The 27926-nt window shown below is 41.8% G+C and overlaps 1 protein-coding gene across 23 annotated transcripts; it reads right to left on the reverse strand.

The window, feature by feature from the left end:
- Positions 1–13609: 13609 nt before the first annotated feature.
- On the reverse strand, positions 13610–27906 carry LOC119178659 (uncharacterized). 23 transcript variants are annotated; one of them, XR_012888382.1, is made up of 4 exons: positions 24126–27906; positions 20550–20775; positions 16445–16507; positions 16143–16359 (listed from the first exon to the last, which is right to left on the reverse strand). XR_012888382.1 is itself a non-coding variant. In XM_075882155.1 (3 exons), exons 1-3 carry the CDS (start codon positions 24173–24175, stop codon positions 16216–16218), a joined length of 480 nt encoding a protein of 159 aa, XP_075738270.1. In that variant the 5' UTR covers positions 24176–27904; the 3' UTR covers positions 16143–16215. The 23 variants fall into 23 exon arrangements, 12 of the variants coding, with proteins under 12 accessions (XP_037285781.1, XP_075738254.1, XP_075738270.1 ...); XR_012888384.1 differs by having other exon boundaries at positions 20546–20775; XR_012888385.1 differs by having other exon boundaries at positions 20490–20775.
- Between the last annotated feature and the right edge of the window lie 20 nt (positions 27907–27926).

Below are 27926 nucleotides of genomic sequence, written 5' to 3' on the forward strand. Positions count from 1 at the left end.
AATTCTGCGAGGATAATCAAACTTCGAAATCAAAGGAGGCGGCATTCAGAAAGATCAGTCCAATATGTGCTTAGGAGAAACTTGTTAACTTGTGTCGCAGACAGCACATTATTGTTATTGATTTTAGCAGTGCTCTGAGGGACGAGGATCTTTCAGTGCGCTACTAAAATCAAGAATGCGTTCCAACTTGCGTATGCAATTTTCAGTTTTCATGCAGCACATTATTAATCGCCTTATATGAAAAAGTTAACAAAAAAGTCATTTATGTACGTGCTATGCATGCCACGTTAAGCTTCTGTGCTAACTATACCCTTGCACTGGTAATTAAAATGTTTACATGCTTACACTCTGAGGAAGAGATGGTTCGCTTATTTCTTTTAAACAAATCTGGAATGTTGGCCATGTTGTTGCTTGTGCCTCTAGACCAGGTAGTCGTGTCTGGACCACCAAGCAAACCAGCTTGACCTCCCTCATGCCCAGGGTCACACATCTTAATTCATGCGGCTACGATGTGCTGCTGCACTTCCACTAAGTATTAGTTGAATATGTTCGCAAGTAGACTGCCATATAAAGCACTTGCAGGTGCTCTTCGGTTTTCTTTTCTTTTTTTAGCGCATTATAGTGCAGCGATTGGTTCGCAGGTAGGACTTGCAAACCTTGTACGGCTATGGACAGGGCTGACTATTGTAGCTTCGTATGCATGTAGAAACCTTTTCCAAGTAGAAAGGTTATTATCATCAACATAAGAGAAAGGTATACAAGCTATTTTCATCCAACCTTTCTTCACAAGTGAGATAAAAATGACTAATCCATTACTACTTGAATTACTAGCCATACTGTACAGGTTGCCATAAATTTAATCAATGCAACACCCAACATTAAAACCACACTAATTCATTAATTTCACCTGTGACGGCAATGTTAGTACAGTCAGCATTAGGCTGGCAATCCTGGCACTGCACGAGAGCCTCTTTCAATGTTGCCTATAGCAGCTAGATTACAAAAGCACTACAATTTTGTCGAAAAACTCACATGATCTACAAAGTCTTCACGTCTCGCTATTGAGGTGACCAGGGCATGGTTGGAAGTGCTGCGATCATATGTCTGACTAAGGAACTGAAGTGCTTGCTTCATGTGTGATGCCTGTATTGCGTTGATTTGCTTGCATCGGATCCATGCATTCATTGTGCACGATGACTTAAACTGATACGACACATGCACCTTAATCTCTCATAACATAGACAGATTAAGAGATGCCCTTCTTGGCTACTCAGTCCATAACTGAAGCTCAACAGTGGCAGGACAAAAACATGTGGGTCTAAAGGACGGGGCAAAATCCTCCTGACCTTATATGATGGTCTACTGACAAATTTTGTCGCCTCCTCACCTACGCCAAATTTAGTGTTAGTTATAAACATTCGGCGATTTTAAACTTCCGAGTATCAGTTTTGTCACTTTATCTATCTCGGCTAGTGATAAGGTAGCACATGCCTTACTATAAAAGCTTGTTCAGACTTTCGCCTAACTCAGTTTATTACGAGGCCTATACAAATTGTTGGTTATGATTTTGATGAGATAAACCTTGAAACTTCTTTTTATGAGAGCCTTTTAGCTGTATGTTCTCCCCATTTTATTCAACAAAAAATTAGACGCCGCTCAAAACTACCCGAGCTCATGATACGACACATACCTGTTACAAAAGCACGGTGTAGTAAATGTGCATTTTTGCCTCAAAGAGCCAATAAAAAGAAGAAACAAAAATGTCTGTGTAGGTCTACACTGTACCCTAATAATCCTTGGGAATTCAACAGCAAGTGATATGGATTACAGAAAAATACTCAAAGCCTCAAGCCGTCAGTCGAGGTGCTGTCCACTATTATCATCATCATCAGCCTGACTACGTCCACTGCAGGACAAAGGCCTCTCCCATGTTCCGCCAGTTAACTCGGTCCTGTGCTTGCTGCTGCCACTAGATATCCACCGCGCGTACTCTCATTAAGCTTCTTCATATGTACATCAGTGTTTAATTTTCTTGTTATCATGTGTTAATGTTTTTCATGACAATTGTACATGCTTGATTTGTATTATTTACGTGTTGATTGCGAAGTTTTGCATCTTAAGATCATGCCATCATTTTAGTTTTTTTTTCGTTGTATACTGTATTTGTTAGTGCCCTTAAATTATGTTTCCAGTATTCAATATTCTATTTCTACTTATTTTTCTTTTTTTCATAGTATCTGATTTTGGTTGTTGTTGCTTTTTGTATTTAGCTCGCTTTCATTATTTTGTATAATCTTGTTTTTAGATTGTATAAGCGTACAAAGATTTGTTTCATGTGTCCATTCCCCTATGTATTACCCCTTCGGGGGCTTTTAGGGGTATTATGAAATAAAAATAAATAAACAACTTGAAGTGCACTATTACCTATCTCGAAGCACTGCTCTCTTCCGAGGTTGTTGTACATTACTTTCGTTTTCTGCAGATTAATTCCAAGACCCACCTTTCTGCTCTCCTTGTCTAATTCTTTAATCATGAGTTGGAATCAGTCCCCTGAGTTACTCAGCAATGAAATGTCATCGGCGAAGCGCAGGTTACTAAGGTATTCTCTATTAACTCTTATCCCAAACTGTTCCCATTCTAGGCCTCGGAAAACCTCCTGTAAGCTTGCGGTAAATAGCATTGGGGAGATTGTATCTCCATGCCTTACACCCTTCTTGATTGGTATTCTGTTGCTTTCTTCATGAAGCATTATGGCAGCAGTTGATCCCCTGTAGATGTATTCCAGGATGTTTGTATATGCTTCATCGACGCCCTGATTTCGCAGTGTCTGCATGACTGTTGATATTTCTACTGAATAAAACGCCTTCTCGTAATCTATAAAGGGTATGAATAGTGGTTGGTTATATTCTGAGCATTTCTATATTATTTGATTGATAGTATGAATGTGGTGGATTGTTGAGTAGCCTGTTCGAAATCCTGCTTGTTCCTTTGGTTGATCGAATTCTAATGTTTTAGTAACTCTGTTAGCAAGTACCTTTGTAAATAACTTGTATACTACGGAGAGCAACCTGGTCGGCCTGTAATTCTTTTAGTCCTTGTCATCTCCTTTCTTATGTATTAAGATGATGTTAGCATTCTTCCAAGACTCCAATACTCTTCCCATCAGGAGACACCTCGTAAACAGGGTGGCTAGTTTTTCTAACACAATTTGTTCTCCATCTTCCAGCAGATCTGACGTTACCTGATCCTCACCAGCAGCTTTGCCTCTTTGCATGCTCTCCAAAGCTTTTCTGACTCCTTCTATCATTACTGGTGGGGTGTCATCTGGGTTACTGCAAGTTCTTATAGTATTAAGGTCGTGGTTGTCCTGGCTACTGTACAGATCTCTGTAAAACTCCTCCGTTATTTTAACTATCCTATCCATATTGGTAGTTATTTTGCCTTCCTTGTCCCTTATTGCATATATCCAATTTTTCCCTATTCCAAGTTTCCTCTTCACTGTTTTGACGCTTCCTCCATTTTTCAGAGCATGTTCAATTCCCTCCATGTTATACCTTCTTACATCGAATACCTTACACCTATTAATCAACTTCGAAAGTTCTGCCAGTTCTATTTTGTCTGTTGTACTTGAGACTTTCATGCTTTGTCGCTCTTTAATGAGGTTATTCGTCTCCTGGGACAGCTTGGCAGTGTCCTGTCTAAGTACCGTACCTCCAACTAACACTTCACACTCCATAATGATACTCTTCAGGTTATTATTCATTGTGTCAACGCTAAGGCTGGTTTCCTCGATAAGAGCCAAGCACCTGTTCTGAAGGGAGACTCTCAATTCCTCTACTTTCCCTCACAGTGCTAGCAAACGGATTGGCTTCTTGCGTATCAGTTTCTGTCATTCCTTCTTCAAGTCTAGGTGAATTCGAGACCGTACCATTCTATGGTCACTGCATCATACCTTGCCAACCACTTCCACATCCTGCACGATGCCTGGGTGTGCACTCATTATAAAGTCTATTCCGTTCTTACTTTCCCCATTAGGGCTCCTTCATGTCCACTTACGGTTTCCTCGTTTTCGGTAGAAGGTATTCAAAATCCGTAAAGTATTGCGTTCTGCAAATTCTACTAGTAGCTCTCCTGTGGCATTTCTAGTACCGATGCCATAATCTCCTACTGCCTGGTCTCCAGCCTGCCTTTTCCCTATCTTTGCAATGAAGTCTGCCATCAGTATAGTATAGTGTGTTTTTACCTTACTCATTGCTGATTCCACGTCCATCTTCATAGAAGCTTTCAACTGATGCGTCATCGTGGCTGGATGTAGGTGCGTAAGGTTGTATCACCTTCATCTTGTATCTCTTATCGAGTTTAATTACGATACCTACCACCCTTTCATTAATGCTATAGTATTCCTATATGTTGCCAGCTATGTTTCTGTGAATTAGAAACCCCACTCCCAGTTCTCTTCTGTCTGCCAAGCACCGATAGCAAAGGATGTGCCCATTCTAGCTGTAGCACCGTATAGGCCTCATCTGTCCTCCTAACCTCACTGAGTCCTATTATATCCCATTTAACACCCTCTAGCTCCTCGAGTAGTACAGCTAGGCTTCCCTCACTAGATAAGGTTCTAGTGTTAAACGTTGCCAAGTTCAGGTTCCAATGGCGGCCTGTCTGGATCCAGAGATTCTTAGCACCCTCTGCTGCGTTGCAGATCTGACCGCCGCCGTGGTCAGTTGCTTCGCAGCTGCTGGGGACTGAGGGCCGTAACTTATTTGACGTATGCATGTGGGAGGTAGTGGCCAGATACTGCACCAGGGTGGCCAATCTATCTCTGGTGTGAACCCCCCCCCCCCCCCCCCCTTAGCTCGTGTCCGTGGTGTCGCTACACACCAAACGCCTGCTTACGCAGACGCCCCTGCATGTCCACTATGCTGTGTAATAAACCCTGGAGGTTTCGGAATGTAATATAAGTCACATTTATGTCCTGATGCATCTGAACATTGACTAGCTGAATGGCGTCTATTCTGCCTATCTTATTATAAAAGCGTTCTCACCTGTTTTCACTCTTGAAATGGTTACTCCTTTTCGAATATTTAGTTCATTTCATGATTTCTCTATTCTACGCAATAAATTTGTAGTCATGAGTAAAGATGGTATTTTTTCTTTATTTACAAACAATAAAAATGCTGCAAGTATAGATCTCCTTGTTTTTAGCCACGATATCTTAAAAATATATTTGGGAGTATTTTTGAAGCCTTTACTGCACTTTTTTCATTGATCATTATCATTTTGCTGCATTCCTCATGACTGGTGTGAAGCCAAGTTATACAATGTTCTAATCAGGCACCTGCCCTGATTCTCTAAAATACAGACCCATTCCTTTCACTTACACCTTTTCCAAGCTCCTCGAAGGCATCATTCAAACTCAAATAAATAATTATTTCAAAGAAAACATCATGTTTAAATAGCACAGTTTCTGTAAGGAATTTTCTTGTGATCATCAGCTGACATAATTTACTCATGGCTTATTAATAGACACTGACTTTCAAGTTGAAACCTTGTTTCCCAGTTTTTTTGATGCACTGATTGGGTCTCCGATCATAGGCCTGTATTCACTAACTATCCTCGGTGTTACCTCAAGTTTTCGTTATCGGTTGTAAGCCTTTATTGCGCTTGATGTACAAAGTTGGCCAGTGTTCGTGAACCAGTCTTGTTGTAGTTTTTTATCTCCTTACCATTTTTGTGCCTTTATAACACAAGTAGAGGGTACAGAAGCTTGAGGAGAACTCGAGGAAAGGCCAAGGTTGGTTTGTGAATACGGGCCATAGACTCTGTAGTTAACACAACTGAACATTCACACACACATTTTAGTATACAAGGTTTCCTCTGATATCGCAGTCAATTCACCTCTGTTAATGGCTCTAACTCTTCGACGGCTCAAGTAACATCCGGCACTCCGCAGGGAAGTTTCCTTGGTCCCCTGTTCTTTTCTAATATTTGTTAATGATTTGCCTAAATGTATTTTTTCTCAAACTATACTTTTTCACTGATGACCACATTTGTAGTGTACTGAGCCATGAAAAGTAACTCTGGCTATCAGTTATTATAAAGCAACCTCTGTTCAATTACAACTTGGTGCTCATCATGGCTACATTTCTAAATAAGTGTAAGGCTAAACTTGTCACGTTTACAAAAGTTTCATGCTGCTTTCTGAACTTCACTTACTCCTAATGACATAAATGTTGATTCAGCTTCCACTGACAACTATTTAAATGTTCATTATATGTTTGACCTGACATGGAACCGTCATACCTATTTTGCTTTGTAGTTGCTACTACCTCTCTGCCTCTCAAACTGTAATCTACAACATGCTCCTGCACAGGTGCATAAACTCACCCACTTTACTTTAATTCATCCTAAAATATAGAGTATACTTCATAGATGTGGCACCTGGATTAGGCCTACATCATAGGTAACATTGATCTCTCCAGAAAAATGCAACAGATTTTATTTTTTTTTTCTGGTTACTATCATTTCATTGGTGTATCAGTCCTAAAGGCTTGTGCTGGTCTTGATAACCTTTACCATCATTGTACATCAGTTTGTTTACCTCTTTTTTATAAAATATACTGCCACTCATTACTTCATTTTTTTTTCAATCATATTTCCACATCACCATCGTCCTTTCAAAATTGAACACATAGCTTGCTGTACTTCCAACTTTGCTAAATCATTCATCTCTAAAACCATTATCGAGTTGAACTGGCTGCCTCCTTATATTGCAACTGAAATGAATACACTTGTATTTAATAAACTTATTAAAAATATTACCCATTTGTAGGCTGTCTCACTAGAACTTTTCTATTTTCAGAATTGCATTTTTTGTATATTTTGTTTGTTATGTCACACTTTTTTAGGTGTTTGTTTGATGAGTATTGTTCTTCTGCTTTTTATTAGGCCCTTTACTCTTTCTTATATATATTAATGATCTCCCAGACAGCATTAACTCCGCTATAAGGTTATTTGCAGATGATTGTGTAATTTACCGCGAAATAAACAATGAATATGATAACCAATTTCTACAGTCAGACCTTGACACTGTCTCAACCTGGTGCAATAAATGGCTTATGACTCTCAACTCTAACAAATCTAAATGCATGTCAATAACCCGGCGATCTATTTCTCCCCCCTGTACCTACAAAATTAACGCCGTTCCCCTCCAGCATGTCTCTTCATATAAGTACCTCGGCGTTTACATTACCAACAATCTATCTTGGCACACGCATGTTACCTACATCTGTAATAACGCTAACCGAACGCTAGGATACTTACGCCGCAACTTTTCTCGCGCTCCGCTGTCCCTCAAAATTCTATTATACCGATCACTAATTCGCCCAAAGCTTGAGTACGCGTCCGCTATATGGGATCCCGTGCAGCAAAATTTAATTAACGCGTTAGAATCTGTTCAGAACCGCTCAGTTCGGTTCATTTGTTCTAATTATTCCCGTACTGCTAGCATATCAGAAATGAAATCTAACCTTGACCTACCCAATTTAACTGTCCGGAGGAAACTGGCGCGACTGCATTTTTTTCATAAGATATTTTTTCACAATCCATCAATGAAGCGAGACCTCATTTCACAACCGTCATACCACTCATCGCGCATTGATCATCAGCATAAGGTTGCCATTCCGTTTTGCCGCACCAAATTCTTTTCAGCAGCCTTCTTACCGAAAACAGCCGCCGATTGGAACCACCTTCCCTCTTCCGTTGTATCAATAACAGACCCTTTGTTATTCAAGACTGCAATTTCTCAGCAATGCTTGTAACTATACGCAGTTTCCATTATCTATCTTTGTCTTGTATGTGCTTGAATTCTTATACATTTTTAGTTGACTTATGTTGCCTTCCTGATTTGCGCATCTGATACTTGTTTCTTTATTTTTTCTTTTTTCTTGTGTGTTATATATGTTGTACCCACCCCCTCTGTAATGCCCTACGGGCCCTGAGGGTATTCTAATAAATAAATAAATATTGATGCTACAGCTTATCTGTTTTTCCCTCCTCCTTATGTAATATATCCCTACAAGTAAGGGCCTTGAGGTGTTTCTTGCAATAAAATCAGTAAATGACAATTCTAATGTACCAAAGTCTCCTTCCCTTTTAAATGAAACCGCTTTATCAATTTTTAGGCTGGTTAGTCATTATCAATAAAGTTTGTGAATGTCTTTTTTATGCCATTTCTAAGCCTGAAGAAAAAAAATAGCTAGAAAATACTTTAGCCACAAAAAAATCATTTTTTATTCAAGAGAAGCGCTTGCATGTATAGGCTGGTGCACATGTATGCACTTATATTTTCAGAGGTGGTGCCGCTTCAGTGGCTCATACAGTACTCGCCTACTCGCCCAATAGATGCAGCTTTGATTAATCCAGGCACCACGGTTGCATTTCTGTAGAAGTGAAATCCTAGAGAACCACGTCAGGTGGAATACTAGGGCACAATAAAGAACCCAATGGGGTTCAAATTGTCTGGAGCCTTCCAATACACTGTCTCGAAAAGGTCGTACTACTTTGTTAAAGTCTGTAAACTTAAATTTAGAGGCAAAACTCTAAAGTAAATGATAACAGTACACTGATGAAGTCATGCAATAAAAGTTTGGACACAGCATGGTAGAGTTGACGTGTCAGAATTAATGGTGTGAAAGTATTTGAAAAGTGCAAGTAATATTGTGCAGTACCATTCAATTTGGTCTTTTGTTTGAATAACTCTAGGGGAATATTTTTTGATTGTTTAAAATTACAGCAAAATCTCAATAGTATCAAACAAACACGAGATAAAGGTATGATAAATATAATCCAAAATGCCAGAATTTGTTAGATATAGACAGCAATCACTTATACTTTTTAAGGAGACGCACCAGATATTTTAGGCCCATGGCAAAGTAGCTCCAGTGCGTTACATGCCACAAAAGTGCTATTGACATTCTTTTGGGCCCCAAATCTGAATGAAACATCGTAAATAGTGTAGCGCACGTGTGTGAGTGCATGTGTTATGTATTTATCACTGCATATATCATAGTTATCACCCAGTATCTGGAGTAACATGTCAGGCCAAAAGCCAGACAAACATCTCCAACTCTCCACTAAAATGATTCTCACTCTCCAACAGCTTTTTGCAAAATGTGGCTTAGAAATCACCACATTTTTTTTTGTGTAAAACTTGCTCTGCTTGCATATTTATTTCTGTAGACAAAAATTTTCCTGCCTGTTCGTTCTAGTTTATAGCTTTTCCCCGACTCGGCTAGAGAGTATCAAACAACAATTTTCATTCAAAGGATGTCTATAGGATGCACTCGATAAAATGGTGTTTATGGCAAGCTAATGAGATAATGTAACTATAAATAAATTACTTTATTATGTATATAAACTCATTAAGGGATTTTGGCACGAGCCAAATGGAATAAATTTGTGAAATTCGATATTCACTGTGGAAGCATATCAAAATAAAACGGCACAAATAATATGTCATAGCAGCCTGTTCAACATGCTATAAAGTAAAAACGATTAAGCTGCTCAAGATATGTCGCCTGAAAAATAAATTCCAATTTCACTTTTTCTTTTTTTAGAAAAAAGCTCAGTGTTCATTGAAAACCAACTTTGCTGGTCACTTAGTGAACTAAAAGTATTCATAAAGTTATATATATTAGCTAAAGATATGTGGAGTTACAGGGAAGTATTGTTTTTTGAGTGCGAGAAATATTTTATTTCTTTTCAATTTTGTAACACTGTAAACTTTTTGACAATGTAATGCAAGTGGCAACACACGTTCGCAACAGCAGCCTTCAGCCCAAGCCCACTGATCTGGGATGTAGGCAGTAAACTTGGCACTGTCTATGAATGAAATGGGGTTATCATTGGCGTTTTATTGCCAACGGAGGCAATACAAGCAATGTGGTCAGAGAGTGACAACATCTCAATGAGCCATCCAGCCATTACGGATTTATGATCATAACATGCCACTTTTTTCAGAGGGTTCTGCAAATGAAATAGGTGTGTTTTGTATATTTATATAACAATAAATTCAATAATATGCATTTCATAAGCCAGATAGAGCACTGGTGCCATTCATGCAATATACTAATAAAAGCTGACCTTTTACAATTGTTTAAATTCAAATGCAATGCATTTCTTAGTGAACATCTGTGCTTTGAATCAATCAATCATACAATCTCTCTCTCTCTCTCTCTCTCTCTATATATATATATATATATATATATATATATATATATATATATATATATATATATATATATATATATATATATATATATATATATATATATATATATATATATATACACTTATCTATCTATCTATCTAGCCACCTACGACCTTGCGCACTCCTTAGCATATCATTAAAGGGATGTACACCCCAAAATTGGTATACATACCGTTATACATTGATTGGTACACTCACAGCCATTTCATTATATAGATATATGCCAAATATGATATGACGAGATATTTTTGTACAAATAACATAAATTAAGGGTGTGGTAATGGGAAAACCATGATATGCATGTCACGAATGGGCTCACATGCATGTCACGCTCATGGTGGGCTTGCGGTTATTTTGCTATAGCCTGGTTTATACCAAAATTAATATGACGTGACCATAGGTCAGCAAAACTTATGCAGCTCATTCAGACTGAGGCTCACGGCTTGATCTGAGTTTGATTGAGTCGACTCGTGGGTGAGTTCTTCAAACTATGGACGTGACTGCATGATGAACATAAGGAGCAGTTGGTAACATGTAAATTATGGCATACAATCATGCACCACGTGATTTACATGCCGGGCTCTTGGTGTGCTTGCGGCAATTTCGCTAGCTTAATATACAGCGAAATTTGCATTTAATACCACTGTATGATGACCATAAATGACATTTCTTAACATGCAAATCATAATATCCACGTCTTAATTGTACAGCATGGTTTCCTCCTTCCTGGCTGCTTTGCATTATGCATCGATTCCTGTATACTGTGCGTGGGATCTGCCTTTTCTTTTTCTTTTCAAGAAGAGCAACCTGCTCCTTGAGAGCCAAAGAATGTCATAAAACTAAAATATAGTTTAGCCTTATGATGCTGTTGTTTATGTTACAATAACATGATGCACTGCAAGTGTCAACGAAAGCTACTGTTTATGCTCCTCACAGCAGCCAACCCATGAGTGGGGCCATGAGTATGTGTCAGGTTGTTAGAATGACCTGTATGAATTGCTGTGTGAATATATATATATATATATATATATATATATGTATGTATATATATATATATATATATATATATGCACCTGCAGCAATGTTTTTCAGTGTTCTGCGGTAACAATGCTTCAGAAACAGGCGAGAACTCTGGATTAGTGTCCACCGTGTAAATTTACAGGTGATTTTGCGGGCACATTTATAAAGTACATGTAGCTATAGTTCGTAGTATGCTCCATGTAAATTAACTGATATTTTTAATGTGCTGAACCGAATTGCAGCCGGTAATGTGATCTAGAGTCTGCAGTCTACATTTCTTTGGCGGAAAATCTTCGACTGCGGATCCAGCAATTTTCTCTCGTACACTGGGGCCATTTTAGATGCCAAGCATGTTATGGTCGAGTTCAATGCTGTGTGCGGCGTGACCACTCTTGCTGCGCATGCGCGTCCCCTCCCCGTCTCTCTTTTCTTCTACACTCCCCCTTCTCTCGACTCGCACCACCGACGCAAGCAGCATCTGATAGCGAGTTCCTTGATAAAAAAAAAAAAAAAAATGACTGCTAGCACTGCACAACCGTTCACTGGCCACCCCGTATTAGGCGCTGGATATTGACCTCCAAGGTAGTGCTGGTGTTAGATTTCTCTTGTGCGTTGTTGAACAATGAAAATGAGCAGAGTGCGCGTTATACTTGGTTAAAAGTGTACTGAAAGTCTCTGCATTTAATAAGAGTCTTGTGTCTCTCACCCATTAGCAGTGATTGGCATGTTACAGTAAGAAACACCGGTCCATCACTCCGTGCTTAGCGCCTCGTCCCCAGGTTGATCTCCTGCGCAACGCCGCGATGAGAGCCAGCGTCAACGGCGCCGCCTATGTAAGCGTTAGCGCCCGCTGCTTCACACGTATGCATGGTTCCCTTTAGTGGGAGAGAGCAATTTTTCTTCCACCATCAGTTTGTCTATCGGCGCAGATCACAGACTGCGCAGCTCGTAAGCAGGAGCCGTACATTAGGAATAAGCCCTGCATGCCTGACCAAATGCATCGCGTACCACGAGATTTTAAATATTTATTCCCCATCTGCAGCAGTTAACCTAAACAGCACTGCGCGCGTAATCAAAGCCACGCCACGTCAATCTATCTATATAACTCTGTGACAGCTAAGACATCATGTGTGCAAAGATGGCACGTGGCTAAGTTACTCAAGGACTCATGCAAATTAAACTTGCGATCAACCAGCTACAGTTCCCAAAGTGAGCAATTAAAGAAATGTAACAGCTGTTATCACATCAGGTATTGCCTCTCACTCACATAATAGCCTGCCAAATGTGAGCAGCTTTAATACACCAACAGGTGGGTACGATGAATAAGGCATATATCCTTTGATTGCTGCACATCATTTACTTATAGGCTTTACCGCAATGCTTTTGCAATGCAGTGAAGCATGATCATCTTTTGGTAATTGTCTTTTTGTCTCCCTGAAACGGACGTGCCAAGATACATATTTGGCCTGAGCAGTCGCAAATGCTTATATTTGTTTGATGCGCAAGTGGCCTGTGCATGCGTTCATTTCGTATCATGTAATGCTCTTTTGTTCACGCTGGCTTTACCGCAATGCTTTTTGATGCAGTGAAGCTTGATTATATTTTAGTATTTGTCCTTTTGTTTGCCTGAAACGGACGTGCCAAGATGCATATTTGACCTGAGCAGTCGCTAATGCTTATATTTGTTTGATGCACAAGTGGCCTGTGAATGCGTTCATTTCGTATCATGTAATGCTCTTCTGCTCACGCTGGCTTTACCGCAGTGCTTTCACAAGGCAGTGAAGCTTGACCGTACTTGCTTTTATGTGTATTGCGACTTATCAAAGTTTTGTAATAGCTCAACTGTTGACGCTAGAAGTGATGCATTCTATGTGAAAGTTTTATACTTAACTTCGGGGATACATGTTTTCATAAAGTTTTCTCAATATATAAGTAAGGTCGAGTTGGAAACTATGCATTCTTGGAAAACGGCCACGAACACGACGGAGACACGAGATGAGAAAGACTCATTACTTCACCCTTGTCTTGTGTCTCCGTCGCTTTCACGTTCATTTTCAAAGTATCTATCAAAATGCTGACAATGCTGTTTCACTGCCAGCAACCTTTGGCGTGCAAGAAAGGGAGCTAAATTCTCTATCAGCCTGTAAACCAAGCAATCGTGGCTACTTGATGTGCGTTAAATAAAAGACCAAAATTAAGAATGACCAGCTGATATTGATAACAGGTGCTCATAGCAGCACTTTTTTTGCTGTGCACTTGAATTTCTGTGTTATGTAATGTTATGGTTCGTGAATACACAATGACACTACTACAACCAAGAAAAATTTTACTAACATTTATTTGTAAAATAACTGCTACAAAATAGAATTCTGATCCCCTTCTTAGTAGTTGCATGATTTAGCTGGAAGAAGACAGCATCATTCAACTTCCTGACGACTTGACAACAGGGTGAGTCCACAATGTACTGGACCTGTACAAGATGAAGAAAAGGGCCAAAAAAAAAAAAAAAACAACAACAGATAAATCAAAGAGTTTAAAAATGGCACCTGAAACTTTCAACTTGCCCACCACAGCAGTGAAAAGACTCCTGTTGTCATATGTATTTTCTGCCTGTTGGTGCGCGGGCACAAGTGCCAGTCTTGTTTATTAATAGAAGCTGCTTAGCATCACTTCATTGCAAGAATTTTCTCTATCCGCCACCCGAGAATGCGCTCTGTAGCGATCAGGCTCCGCCTAGAGACTTGTGGCAGTGTGACGTTAATGTGGGCAATATATACACCAACTTTGGTTGCTTAACTTGTAGCAAACTCACTGTGAGCACATTTTATAATTGAATTCATAAAATATTTGAATGTAATATAACACCTAAATTCTGAGGCTTTAGTACATTACAAACTCAGCCTGCCTACATTAACAATCCCAGTGCCACAGGCATGCAAGAACTGCTTGCATAATCATGAATCAACTAAACCATTTTGATATATTGACAGGTTTTCAAAAATGACTATTTTTGAAAATTTGATATTCATATCTTTCTCCTAAAGGGCAAGCTACTGTTGCTGAAAAAAAACCAAACAAATCATGTACAATATGTGATACTTTTTTTTTTCATTTATGGTATTATTTCCGAAATACTTATTCAGTTGACATTTAGCGATCAGCCTATGAATTTTCTTCTGTTTTTTTATTTTTCATTCCGTGCATTAGATATGAATATATTTTAGTTCAGGAAAGTTTACTCAACGAAGGGAAGTTTTTCTATTTTTGGCAAAAAAAAACAAAACAAAGCAAGAACTAGTTCTAGAACTTTTATGGAAGAGACAGGTTTGAGGTTTGACGTGATGAGAAGTCAATAAAGAAGGAATGCCACAGAAAGGATTGCCTCAACAAAGGAATTTGGTTCGTCAGGGTAACATACATTTGGCAATGTTTTTATGTACTCCTAGTTAATGCTACACCGCTAGCTTACAACAAGGGAGAAAAATAAGGTGGTGCATGCAGAAAGTTAACTCATCACATAACAAGAAAATTTGACCCAGAACAAGAGAAGGAACAAAGACGAGTGCTCACCTCTAACAAGATTTATCTTGAAGAGCAAACATATATACTCTTGAAATGCAAAAAACAGACAAATCATTCAAAAAGCCCACAACTGCCATGCACGAAAACCTTACATCCTCAGGAAAGACAATTCGTTTTGACAAATCCTTAGAGAGAGAGTAAGAGAAAGTACTGATGCAGTTCAGCTCTAGTCTACAAATCTTTTTTGCCACGACAATTTCTCTTGTAGTTTTTTTTTCCCAATGATAATGGCGTCACACAAAAGTGGTTTGGAGCCACACCTGCTGCAGTGCAAGGCCAAGAAACGATTGCGACCATTCTTGAGGTTACAAGCGTGTTCATTGCAGCACGTGTGGCTGCAAAATGATTTTGCACGACATCATTATTGCTGGAAGAAAAAACAATAAATAAAATGACAAGAGAAATTATCGAGGCAAAGAGGATTTGTAGACTAGAGCTGAACTGCATCAGCACTCTGTCTCGGGCTTTGTCAAAACAAATTGTCTTTTTTGAAAATGTAAGATATTTGCGCATGGCAGTTGTGGGCGTCTTGAATGATTTGCCTGATTTTCACATTCCAGGAGTATATATGTGTTTGCTCTTCAAGATAAATTTTCTTGGAAGTGAGCACTCGTGTTTGTTCCTTCTCTTGTCCTGGGTCAAATTTTTGTGCTATGTGATGAGTTATGCATTACCAACATGCCTAACTTCATTCTTTCGATCCCTGAAGTCAGTCCTTAAAGGGTTGCTCACCAGGTCCCATAACAAATTTTAGTTAGACTGTGGAAGTTGTTGTGTATCTAATGGAGAGCATTATACCACAAAAAGTTTTTCAATCGGTTCATTACGAGCTGAGAAAACAGTTTCTTCTTTTTTTAACAGCAGGAAACGAGGATGAAAGAAGGCAAGCTCAAAACCTTTGCCACTCCCCCGTGTAGCGTTCACAAGCCAATCTCTTTCCTACCCTCTCCAGCATCCAACCAAGAGGTCATGTGCACATGACGTGCTCAAACAAGCCCAACCCTCGAGCGGTGTTTTGTTGACCAGCATTGTTTTGTGTCTACTGCCTGTTTTTGAGAGATTGTTTGGAAACGCTGGCTTTGATGCGGTTGAAAAGATGAGCATAATAAGTGCTCGAATGCGCAGGACCATTAATTTCTTTTCCAGGACAGGCGTCTGCTTGATGCAGTAACCACGGAGACACGAACGCATGCAAAACGTCAGCACATTAGCTCGACATCTCGTTGCAATTCACGGGGAAAAAAATGAAAAAGACAAACACATTCTCCTATTGCGTTTTAATATGTATCCCAAGTTTTATTAATCTCTTCAAGCAACAAATTACATTAACTACGCATGTCACGTTAAATAATTTCCGCCATGTCACGTGCCACTGTTGGCAGCGTCAGAGCACAGTCGTCTACACAGAGGACCAACGTCACTGCACTGCTGTGTATGTAGGGCGATTCATACGTGCACATCATACCCTCCTTTTCTGGGGGCGCGACCTGTAAAGAAAGGGGGAGAAGCGTTCGTCTTGAAATTTGACCCATTTCCGCGGTGCATAGAGTTGCAATGTTTGGCAGACGTGACCTTAAACTCCCGATGTACGCATTGCACTTGTCAGCTCAAAATCGCCAAACCCGGTGAGTGGCCCTTTAAAGAAAAGCAAAAATTAGAGGAGGAGACATGAAGAATGGTTAGAAATTTTGCCATATGTCTACACCAAAATGGAATGCTATTATTAATTAGGAGAATGTATCTTTTCCTTGGCAACCAGCAAACATGATTTAGAACACACGAATACTTTTTGTCCAAGTTAGCTGCTAAACAGCCAAGACAAGCTCCGTGAAATCCTCTTGAACAACCTGCACAAGTAATGTCCAATACTACCCCACTATATTGTGGTTGCCGGCAGACACAATGTAACTTGTAAATACTATTTCTTGGCTGTACGCGAGCAGCCATGGAGTTTATGAGAGGAAAGTCTTCGATCATACCATTCTGTATGCATTGCAGCAAATGTTTGTGTAGCATAACTTGGTTAAGGTTAAAAGTTTCTGGTTTTCTGCCTGACGCTATATAATACATGTTAGCAATTGCAAACAAGCCACAGTCAAGTGTGTTGCACTGGTTTTGTGCCTTCATTGTTTGAATGGTTAATGTTTGCGATTGTAATTTTAGAATATGACAGATTTGCCTAACAGCATCAGGAGGGGTATCTTGATCAATTGAATCATATATGAAGACTGTGTTTTTGTCCGCACCAACATTTGTTACTGTAAGGCAATGATTGGGGTTCTGAACATGCGAGATTTGAATGAAAGGGCCGTTGATTTGAGTGAATTGTAAACATCGGCCCAGTAAGACATCTTGAAAGCCGACACAAGTAGGATATTTTTTCTGAATTAAATACTGTGCGACATTGATTACGCTATGTGATATGGAGGTGCCCTGTACCAGAATATTTAAATCTGCATCTGAAAGAGAATACCGTTTGTAGACATTTAGCATGTCTGCTTTAACCGTTGCAAGGCCAACCTTTTTTACATGATTTGGGAAAAATTTACGCTTGACAGCTCTCACTTTTTTTGGCCACCCCCTTCTTGCTTTAACCAAAGGTACCACAAGTTTTGTACTGTTAGAATGCCCAAGATAACTTGTGGCAGTAGTTTGTGCTAACTGAGCTGGTGCAGCCTTTATGGCTGCTGAAGTTTGGTTACGAGGAAATGTGGTTAAATTTCTGAAGAAAGCCTCGCAGGATGAAATTTTTTCCATTAACTCCTTCTCACCACAATTAGATAATAGGTTAGCCACGGTTTTTGACATTTCGCAAAGACTCCTATAAGCATAAGTATACTTCTCTTGTGCAGTGTCAAGCTTCACACAGGGTGGTGACTGAATGCTGCTTGTTACCACTGGTGTGGCACTAGTAGTTGTGCAGCTGTCACTCAGAAAATGATCCTTGCACCGCCTGTCTGGTATGCAAGCCTTGTCAAAAAGATCTTGCTTAGTAAAGTCACGCACTGCTAAAAGATGTGCACAAGGCAGAGTGTACTGGTTATAAAAAGCACATGTGCAAGAAGTCAAGCACAATGAAACACTGTACTGTGATCTTGGTGAAACTACAACATAAGAATTAGGAGTGGAAGTGACTTGATAACTTACACTTTGAAACTTCTCATACTGCTCTAGTACTTTACTTGTAGCCTCAGAAGTGCAATTACGGGACAATTCTAGCTGAAATAGGTCATTGAAATCATTTATGTTTAGGTTCAGCTTCATTTATTTAAGCCTAGAGAACTGTAGAGATAAAGAATCATTATCAATGTAACCTACCAATGCTTCTATTGCTTGAACCGAATGCATGCTTGAAGAGAGATAATTTTTAATCATTTGATTGTGGCACTCAATGCGATTATTAGTATTATTACCAAATGTAGGAAGGGCTTGCCGATATGCATGTACCCACATTTCCTTACACAAGTGCCAGTTATGCATATAGTAAGAAATGAAATCTGTGCAAGTCATAGCTTGGAGGTCAGCAAGCTTATCGAAGTAGTCTTGCTCATTGGGGAATAAACTAAGCTTTTTAAGAGAGGAGGCAACTGATCACGTTGCTGTCTAGCTTTTTCATTAACCTTTTGCTGGAAACAATGCAATACATGCCACGTACACAAAAGTATGTTATAATTAGGAAGAATACTGGTTAAAATGCGCAGTTCATTGAGATCTTTATCAATCATCACTACTTTGCAAGCAGACACAACAAATGGATTGAAATCTACAAACTTTGTGAACATGGGCTCAATAATTTCAGTTGTCTCATTTCGTAAGAAGGCATAACACACAGGTCTCCCACGACCATCTTGAACTAATATAGAGTAAGGAATATAACCCTCAATATTCACTTTATACGTTCCATCAATAAACAGAATCTCTGGATACTTTTCCAAAATCTCACGCATGTGCGTTGTTTGAAGAAGTATGAATTGCAGGTTATTTTGATTCATTTCATAGTGAATAAACCAGTTTGGATTATTTTTTAGCAAGGTCTCTACCTTCTCTAAAACCATTTCACCATGAGCCTGCTCATTGCAGATAGGAATAGAAAATCGTTGCTTGTAATTATTAATGTCCTTTGTAGTTAACTTCTTACCAGTTTTCTGCTCGACCAAGTTTTTGAAATCCTTTGCGCCAATATTACATTTAGCTAAGTCAAAGAATTCTTTTTCTCCATAATTCAGGAGCCTCTTCTGAGGATACTAATCATAATATTCTGTGGGATGGTTATGCTTAGCTTTTAGTTTAGTTATCTTGTAGTGCAGAGTAGGCGATTCACATAGGCTTACCGATACTGTCATTTCACAGCCAGTACCATTGTAAGCTTGCTTTGGTCGCTTTCCTATCCCCCTGGGCTTTATTGTGCGACCGTGAATGCAGCTATATTTAATCCTAATATACTCGAAGTCCTTATCTTCTGATGTGAATGGACTTTTATTACTCTTATTTATCATGACTACATGCCTGCCCTCCCTTCACCACTCATTAAAGCTTTTCTTAAAAGAAGGAAAGTTATCAAATGTTGCATTTAAATAAACTTTGCTACCCCCACCATATAGTGTATTTACTGGGTTATTGAGGACAGTTGGGTTGGCACCAGTGCTTACACAAATAACCTGGGCACCAGGGCTGGCAGGCCTGCTTCTGGATGTCAAAGCAGCCTCACAATACTTGCACTGCACAGCTGCAGTGCACCCAGCTTCCATAGGGTCACCAGCCTCGGTGCCAGGATTGCGCTCAATTCGCATGCAATCCCGAGTCAGTGCTGGTAGATAGCTTTTGCAGACAGAAACCTCGTTCACAGCATCATTCGTGACAGACTCACAGTGAGTCGCGGAACTAACTGAGCAGTCTTTCAACTGCTTGCTAGGAACACGCTTCACCTTTTTAAAAATATCACGAATGATGTTGTGCGAGACACTGGCTCGTCCTTCAGGCTTTCTACCACAGACAGCGGAAGAAGCAGACTGAATCTGTTTCTGGCTCACAACTGCTGTCATAGGTGAAGTGGACCTGATGGACTTGGCAGCTGTCACAGCAAGAACTTTGCCTTCACTGTCTGCACACAGTTTAGAGCTCTGTTCTTGCTTGTGCAGTGCCGCAGCGTTCCGCCGGCTCTTCTTTGACTGCACCAGTTTCCACTCACTGTCGCCACACTGGCCGACAGCCTGTGGCACAGCTGCTTTTCAAGCAATGGCCTCCTCTTCCCCCACAGAGGAGCGCACAAGAGCACTCTCATGCTCCTGTGAGGCTCTCCCTATTTTCCTGTCACAAGTGGTGCTTGCACCTCGACAAGAGATCATTGGCTGAACAGGCCTCTCCCCAGTGTTTCCCTTGCATGGTACACTTGTGCCATGGAAAATGGGGGAAGGCAGGCTGTCCCAGGTCCACCAAGCCTTGCTTCCCTTGCAGCGAAAGCGGACACCACCAACGAGCGTAAAGCCAATACCATGAATGGTACTGGCCAGTTGGTCAGTGTCGTGTGTCTGCATGAGAGCACTGCTGGTTTTCCAGACAGGAGCTGGTGCAGCGGAAGGTCCACCTACTGCTGGAGAATATTGAACTGCATGCATACCAAGTGCAGAAAAATCGACTTCCAAGTTGATGGCAAAGTGCTCCTGCCGAGCCCACCTACTGCAGATGCCTTGGACTCCTTGTAGGACTGTTGGATGCATCTCCTCTCTAGATGGGTGGACAAGGCACAGGCCTCCCTGTGGAAAAAGTCTGCCAGCACCTTGTTGCCGAGCCAGCTGGGGTGGACTATATCCCTGCTTAGGAATCCAGGCCAGCTATCCACAAGACTATCCAGGATAGTGAAGCCCCTCTCCAGGCAAAGCTGTGCGAGTGCGGCATTCACATTCCTGTAGTGGCCATTCAAATGACAAACATCAGACAACTGTTCCCCTTCGCGGTACCGATTCTGCCCCCGAGAAAGAATGGCAGAAAAAGCTACATGCAACGTGGGATTGCTTTCGATGATTCCCTGAGCGAGCTGGCGATATTCGTCCATGCACATGTTGACACTGTCAACAGTGTTGTTCATGCCAACATGTACAATGACAACATCAAAACTGGCCAGCTTGTCAGCAATCATTGAGAGCAAGTGCTCAATCCTTATTTCTCTGTGTGGGGCAACGCTAACAGACAAGCCACGGCGCGATGGGAAATACTGGTCCACGTATTTCACCATCGAATCGCCAGCTACTAACACACGCGTCATGTTGCGCACACTTTCAATTCAGATTTACACCATGAAAAAAAAAAAAGAAACAAGTGAATATTTAATCTAAAACACGGCTGTCAATTACGCAAATGCACTACGACACAGATACGAAGCACGTTAACACGGATGACCAAAGAAAGGGCCGCGTACAGATACTGCTAAATCAGCCTATAGGAGGGTTGCACAGGGGCTCGGCCCACGAGATGGCGCCAGTGTCGAAGAGGCAGCGCATCCATCTTTGTGGTCTCTCTCCCTGCCGCCGCGGGCAAGCAGTCGCAGAACGTACACTAGTACGTGGGTGTTATATGGTACACTCACGGGTGCGCGGCTGTGCAAGATTCCTGTGGTCATAATGATGAACTGTGCCGCATTTGGTTGCAACAACCACTCGAGTAAGAAGGCTGGTGACGAGAATGCGTCTGATGTCGGCTTTTTTTTTTTTTCATACCTAAAATGATTGTAAACCAATCAAAAAGTGAATGCAGGAACAGCGCAACCTACAAGTAGTTACTTCGTAACTACGGAAGCGAAAAAACAAGGACAGAAAAGAGCGCTGACTTTCAACAGATTTAATATCGGAGTGGTGTACATATAGGCGAAAATTGAGAAAATTGGGCATGCGTAGAAGGGTGCAGGAACAACTACTGCGATACAATGTCAGCAAGTCAGCGCTCTTTTCTGTCCTTGTTTTTTCGCTTCCGTAGTTACCAAGTAACTACTTGTAGGTTGCGCTGTTCCTGCATTCAGTTATGTCCTACCAACTTGCCCAAGCTTCCACGCTTCATAACTTCAATCAAAAAGGTGGGATGGCTCAGCCACACACTATACCGCGTGTGCGTTAAACATTTATTTTCGTTTCCGGTAAGTGTTCAGAACCTATGCAACATCATAGATGTTTGTTTTTGAGGTGAGAAACTTAGGTTTTCGCGACGTGCTATGAAGCTTTGTTTACGCAGCAGGAGACGAGCGCGCGCACTACGACCGCGATCGCTGCTTATGAGTGGTATCATTCGGGTAGGTGCGGCGTGTTACTGATTTCGGTGTGTTAGTAAACAGTCAGCGACACAGTGCGTTCTTGTTTACCCATGCTTTGACGAGCCGAGCACATAAACGGTGATATCACATTAACGTCGATCAGTTACAAACGAGACCGTATGTGATCTCTGGGTGCGCAACTGCCCGACGCGCGTCGTTGGACCCTGCAGCAAAGAGCATTTTTGATCGCAAGCGGCTTAAGCTCAACCACGAACGAGCTATGACAATTGTATCACCTCACATGCTCTTGCAAATGGTGAAGCCCTTCCACACAAAGAATTCGGGAAACGACACCACCGCGGTGAAAAAAAAAAAAAATATCTGAACACTGAGCAAGAGGAACCAGTCATGTTTCCGACGACGACGTGGCGGCCAACGTTACTAGATCCTGCCGTCTCCGAGGTCTCTAACTCGGTGCTGTTGGACTCATCTGCTAGTGACATAGTTGTGGGCGTCCATCAATTTACAGGCTTTAAGCTCGTTCCTTGTTGCAAAGCTTGTGCCGCCAACAAGGGGGTCCTTAATGTCCGTGAGCTTGATGCGGGAATAACACTTCACATGCCACACAGCTTCATCGCTGCTGAAGTCGAACGGGTCGATATCCGCCACAAATGTGAACCTTATGTTCGTAGCGAAGTTTCGCCGGGCTTCGGAAGTCACGCGCGTAAGCACTCAGTGGAATTTCACCACATTGGTACCGTACGTAGCGGCACGCACACAACCTCTCACTGCCGCTTGCCACTTCAAAAAGGGCGCGCTTAGACCACTGACATGGCGGTAGATGGATGGATGGATGCTATGAGCGTCCCCTTTATAACGGGGTGGTGACAAGTATGCCACCAAGCTCGACAAAAAAAAAAAAAAAAAAAAAAACCTTTTTTCCTTTTTTTTTATGTTGGCCTAATGCCTCTACTTCGATAAATTCTATCTTAATGGAAAAAAGGTAAATTTTCAGCTTAAGTTCTCTGCCATTTACGGCACACTGTCCATATTTTATTTTTCCAATATTTATTTTTGTCCTTTCTCTCTAATTTTCTGCCACCAATACTCTAACCTTCTCTTACTTATTTCAATCGCGGGTGTGTTCAGCTTTCCATTGTTGTCCCTAAAACCCAAGGCTTCCTGTAGGCTCGTGCCCAAACGTACACCTGGGTGGATATCTCCACATTCAATCAGAACATGCTCCGCCGTTTCCTTCTCTTTCCCGCAGCATGTGCATTGTTCTTCTTCTTTACTGAATCTTGCTTTATAACTACGCGTTCTAAGGCAACCCGATCTCGCTTCAAACAGTAAAGCGCTTCCCCTTGAATTATCGTAAAATGCCTCCCTCCTTATTTCATTTTTGCCCTTTCGGTAGTTACTCAAAGCCGGTTTTTTCTCCATAGCTGCCATCCAGTAAATCCTCTCCGCCTCCCTGACTTTTCCCTTAACGCTCTTTGTTGACATATGGCTCACAATACCAGCCGTATATTTACTAGTGAGTCTTCTAGTTCTTTTTCTCCACTGTGTGTCCACGCTCTTCCTATACAAATAACGGAACACCTTCTCTGCCCATCTACTCTCCTTCATATTTCTTAGCCTTTCTTCGAACCTTATTTTGCTCTGCGCTTCCCTCGCCTCAAAACCTGCCCACCCCATATCGCCCTTTACAGCCTCGTTTGTCGTCTTCCCGTGAGCACCCAACGCGAGGCGTCCCACAGTCCTTTGATTTACATCCATTCCCGATTGCACCTCTGCCCTCATGCACACCACTGAGTTCCCAAAAGTAAGCCCTGGAACCATTACACCCTTCCACAGACCTCGAAGCACCTCATACCTATTGTATCCCCACAACGCTCTGTGCTTCATTATTGCCGCATTCCTCTTTCCTTTTGCTGCCGAGGCTTTTTCCTGTACCTCCATGTATCTATCACTCTCATTTACCCATACTCCAAGGTACTTGTATTCACTTACCCTCGGTATTTCTTGGCCTTGTATGGACACCGTCTGATCACAGGGATCATTGAATACCATCAAACCACACTTCGTTACACTGAATCCTAGTCCAAGAGCTTCACCTTCCCTTCCGCATATATTCGCCAGCTGCTGTATATCATCTCGACTGTCCGCAAATAAGACGATATCGTCCGCATAAAATAAACCTGGAAGCTTCTGCTCAATCATCATGCCGCCCTGTTTGTGTGACAGATTAAAACCAATGTTGCTACCTTCTAGCGCTTTTTCCATACTCACCATGTACAGCATGAATAACAGTGGGGACAAAGGACATCCCTGTCTCAGACCCCTGCTAACCTCAACGTTCTCTTTGCTACGCATTCCTTCCCACTCTATGCAAACTGTATTTTCTCGGTATATCTCCCTCAAAAGCTGTATACAGTCGTCACCCATGCCCATTCCTTTCAATATATCCCACATAATTTCCTGATTAACGTTGTCGTATGCCCCAGTGATGTCTAGAAAAGCCACGTACAAGGGCCTATTCTCTATTTTAGATATTTCTATACACTGAGTGAGAACAAACAGGTTATCGTCTAACCGCCTGTCGACTCGAAATCCGTTCTGAAGTTCTCCCAAAATATCGTTATGTTCGGCCCATGTTTCTATTTTCATTTTTACTGCTTGCATCGCCAACCTGTATAGTACCGATGTAATGGTTAGTGGTCTATACGAGCGAATCTTGTCCTTTTCTCCCTTGCCTTTATAGATTAAGTTCATTCTACTTTGTCGCCAACTGTCCGGTATTTGTCCGTCCTTTAAGCTTTTTTCTACTGCTTTTAACAATGCTTCTTTAGTGTTATGTCCTAGTTCGTTAATGAGGCTAACGGGAATCCCATCTAAACCCGCGGCAGTGCGCTTTGGAATTTTTCCTTCGGCCTTTTTCCAGTTGAAATTATCTAGTACTAGCTCTTCCTCTGTTGCTTTTTCCGCCACACTTTTACTCACCGGGGAGATCCCCTGGACGCTCTTTTGAAACGAATCGGCTGTTACCTTTTGGATGTAACCTAGCGCTTCGTACCCTTCCAATTGATTTCCTCCTTCATCTAGAATATGTTGTTGCGTTGTGACAGACTTCCTACCTAGCGCCTTTATGTGGCTCCAAAAAATCCTAGGCGCGGCCTCCTTTTTTTCGTGTATCTCTGTCATCCAGCGTTCACTTTCACCTTTAATTTTTGCCTCTACCAATTTCTGTACAAGGGATTTTTTCTCCAAATATATTTCCCATATTTTTTTGACTTCGTCCTGCGGCCGCTTCTCCTTTATTGCCTTTCTATGCTCCCGTGATGCTTCGCGTCGCTTCTCGATCGCCTCCCGGATTTCCTTGTTCCACCAACATTTTGGCTTCCTTTTTCCTTTCCAGCAAACGGTTTTCTTCTCTTTCCCTATCTCCTTCGTCATTAGATGTAACAGCTCCCTATACTCCCAGTCCTTGCCTGGTATTTCGCCTACTTCTTCCTCGACTCTTGCGGCTATATTTATTATTTGTTTGTCATTTAAATACGAGCTGCCAGACTTTGATTCCATGCTCATATTTTTAGTTTCGTATCCCATTTGTAATGTTATTCGTTTATGATCACTACCCAAGCTGTTAATGCCTTCCTCGTCTATCCTCATTTCTGTCAGTTTGTGGTAAATTCCTTCAGTCATGAGACAATAATCAATACTTGATTGCTTGTTTCCGACTTCCCATGTGATCTGGCCGTCACATTTAGGCCCCGTGTTAACTATCTCCAGACTATGTTGCTCGCAAAGATCTAGTAATAACTTCCCATTGGTGTCTGAATATCCGTCAAGGTCATGTATGTGGGCATTCATGTCCCCTAGAAGGATGATTTCGGCCCCATTACCAAATTCCTTAATATCCGCACTCATGCAATCCACTATCTCCTGATTCTTTTCTCTGCAGTTATTCCCCGTCCACAAGTAGGCTACCCCTAGCCACGTTTCCTTTCCACCTACTGTGCCCAGAACCCAGAGGTGCTCTGAACACGTCTGTTTCACTCTAACCCATTTGGCTCCGCGGTGAATTAGCATTCCTACACCCCCACCTTTCCTTTCCGATATGGTCCTGTTACACCCTTCCCAAACATAATTTTTAATATGTGGTGGCTCTTCCAAGTCTCTAAGGTGTGTTTCTGTAACCGCATACACGCCTATCTGTTCTTTGTTTAACTGCTCCTCAATCTCTAACCATTTTGCCTTCTTTCTGCCACCCTGCATGTTTATGTAACTAATTGCAACACGCGCCTTTTTCCTTTTTCTTTTACCTCTTTTCTGGTTTTTCGCAATTCTACCTGTCAAAGCGTCCTCCTGGTTGTTTTCCCTGTTACGAGCTACCCCGGACTCCGAAGGGCCCGTGAGCCCCCCAAAAAAGCTACTGCGCGTCCTGCCAGTCGCCAGCCCACCTCGTGTCCAAGCCTCTTATCGAAATGAATCTTGTCTCTTTGGAATCCACCCCACCTGTGCACTTCCCTGTTTAAATCCACTACCTCGAAACCCTTCTCTCGACTAATTCGCCATATCTCTTTGTTTGCGTCGATTACCGCTCTTTGCAGGTTGACGTTGCGTACTGGTACTTCCGGTACTGTGCATACTACAATTTGCACCTGGGGGGACACGGTGCGCATGTCATCCACCCCTTTCGCCAAGGTCGTCGCTAGTCCTGACGATTCTTTTTTCAGGACGTCATTTAACCCTCCCGCAATTACAACGAGGTTACGTTTGTTAGCTTTAGCTGCGAGTTGTTCACCCGCTTGACTCATTACTGTCCCCAGCGTTTGTCCTGGGAACGTCCCTATCGCAACTCTCTTGTCGCCTTTCACCCTTTCTTTGATTGCCGCTGCGCATCGGACTAAATTTGAGTCACCGGCGATGATGACCTGTTCAGACATTCCTTCTGAAACCTGCACCTGGCTGCCGACTAGGTGACTAGCGTGAGTCACGGCTGCTGGTTTGCTCCCTCCCTCCCTCAAAACTACTTCCCGGTAGCTGGGCCCTGTGGCCAATGTATCTGCCTTTGTCATGCCTGTTTCCCTCATCTCTCCCGCACGGGGGGTCGTCGCCATAATGCTTCCGCCGTCACCTGCGTCTTCGTTCCCCTTCACGACCTTCGATAGGCCTTTCTCGGCTGCCCGGAGCCTTTCCTCCATGGCTGACGTTTTCTCTCGCTCCTTCGCCAATGCATTCTCCAGCTCTGCGATTTTCTCCATGAGCCCACTCTGGACCGCCATCATATTTTTCATTTTCTCCTCGAACTCGCACTGTCTACACTTGGCGTCATCTTCTGCTTTCTCTTCCGCACTAATTTCCACCTTCCTCCCTATCCCGCACTCTGAACACTTTACGGTCTTTTTGACCATGGCTAGCTCAGTTTACCGATGCCCACGTGTTAGAAAACTGTACTAAAATACACTGGTCTAAGCCAAAAAGAACCACAATAATAAATAAATACGCTACACTTCACAGCACCTGCGCATGCACGTGGTCGGTCTACGCGCAGGCCTCAGCCACGTGGTGGCTGGAGAAAAAAAAGACACAGTACAGAATACTAAAAAAAAAAAAAAACGTACACCGTACTAGACCTAATCAAGCTTTACGCTAGCGCCTTACGTTATCATAACGCTACATACAGAGGCAAGCTGGAAACATGCAAAAACACTTATCTGTAGCTGTCATTCCGGAGCTCTCCAAAAACACGTCCGACCTCGACGAAGGCGCCTCAGCTAGTAGAGGCCATGACCTACTACACTCCTGACC

The sequence above is a fragment of the Rhipicephalus microplus genome, chromosome 1 (assembly GCF_043290135.1).
Source record: "Rhipicephalus microplus isolate Deutch F79 chromosome 1, USDA_Rmic, whole genome shotgun sequence".
Taxonomy (NCBI): Eukaryota; Metazoa; Arthropoda; class Arachnida; order Ixodida; family Ixodidae; genus Rhipicephalus; species Rhipicephalus microplus.

What these genes read in the sequence shown, in the direction of transcription:
- LOC119178659 (XM_037429882.2), bottom strand. Translation starts at nt 21,134, where the DNA reads ATGACGCGTGTGTTAGTAGCTGGCGATTCGATGGTGAAATACGTGGAC. An exon ending in AGTCGATTTTTCTGCACTTG is followed by an intron (nt 16,360 to 20,489) that starts GTATGCATGCAG and finishes CTTTCTTTACAG; the next exon opens with GTCGCGCCCCCAGAAAAGGA.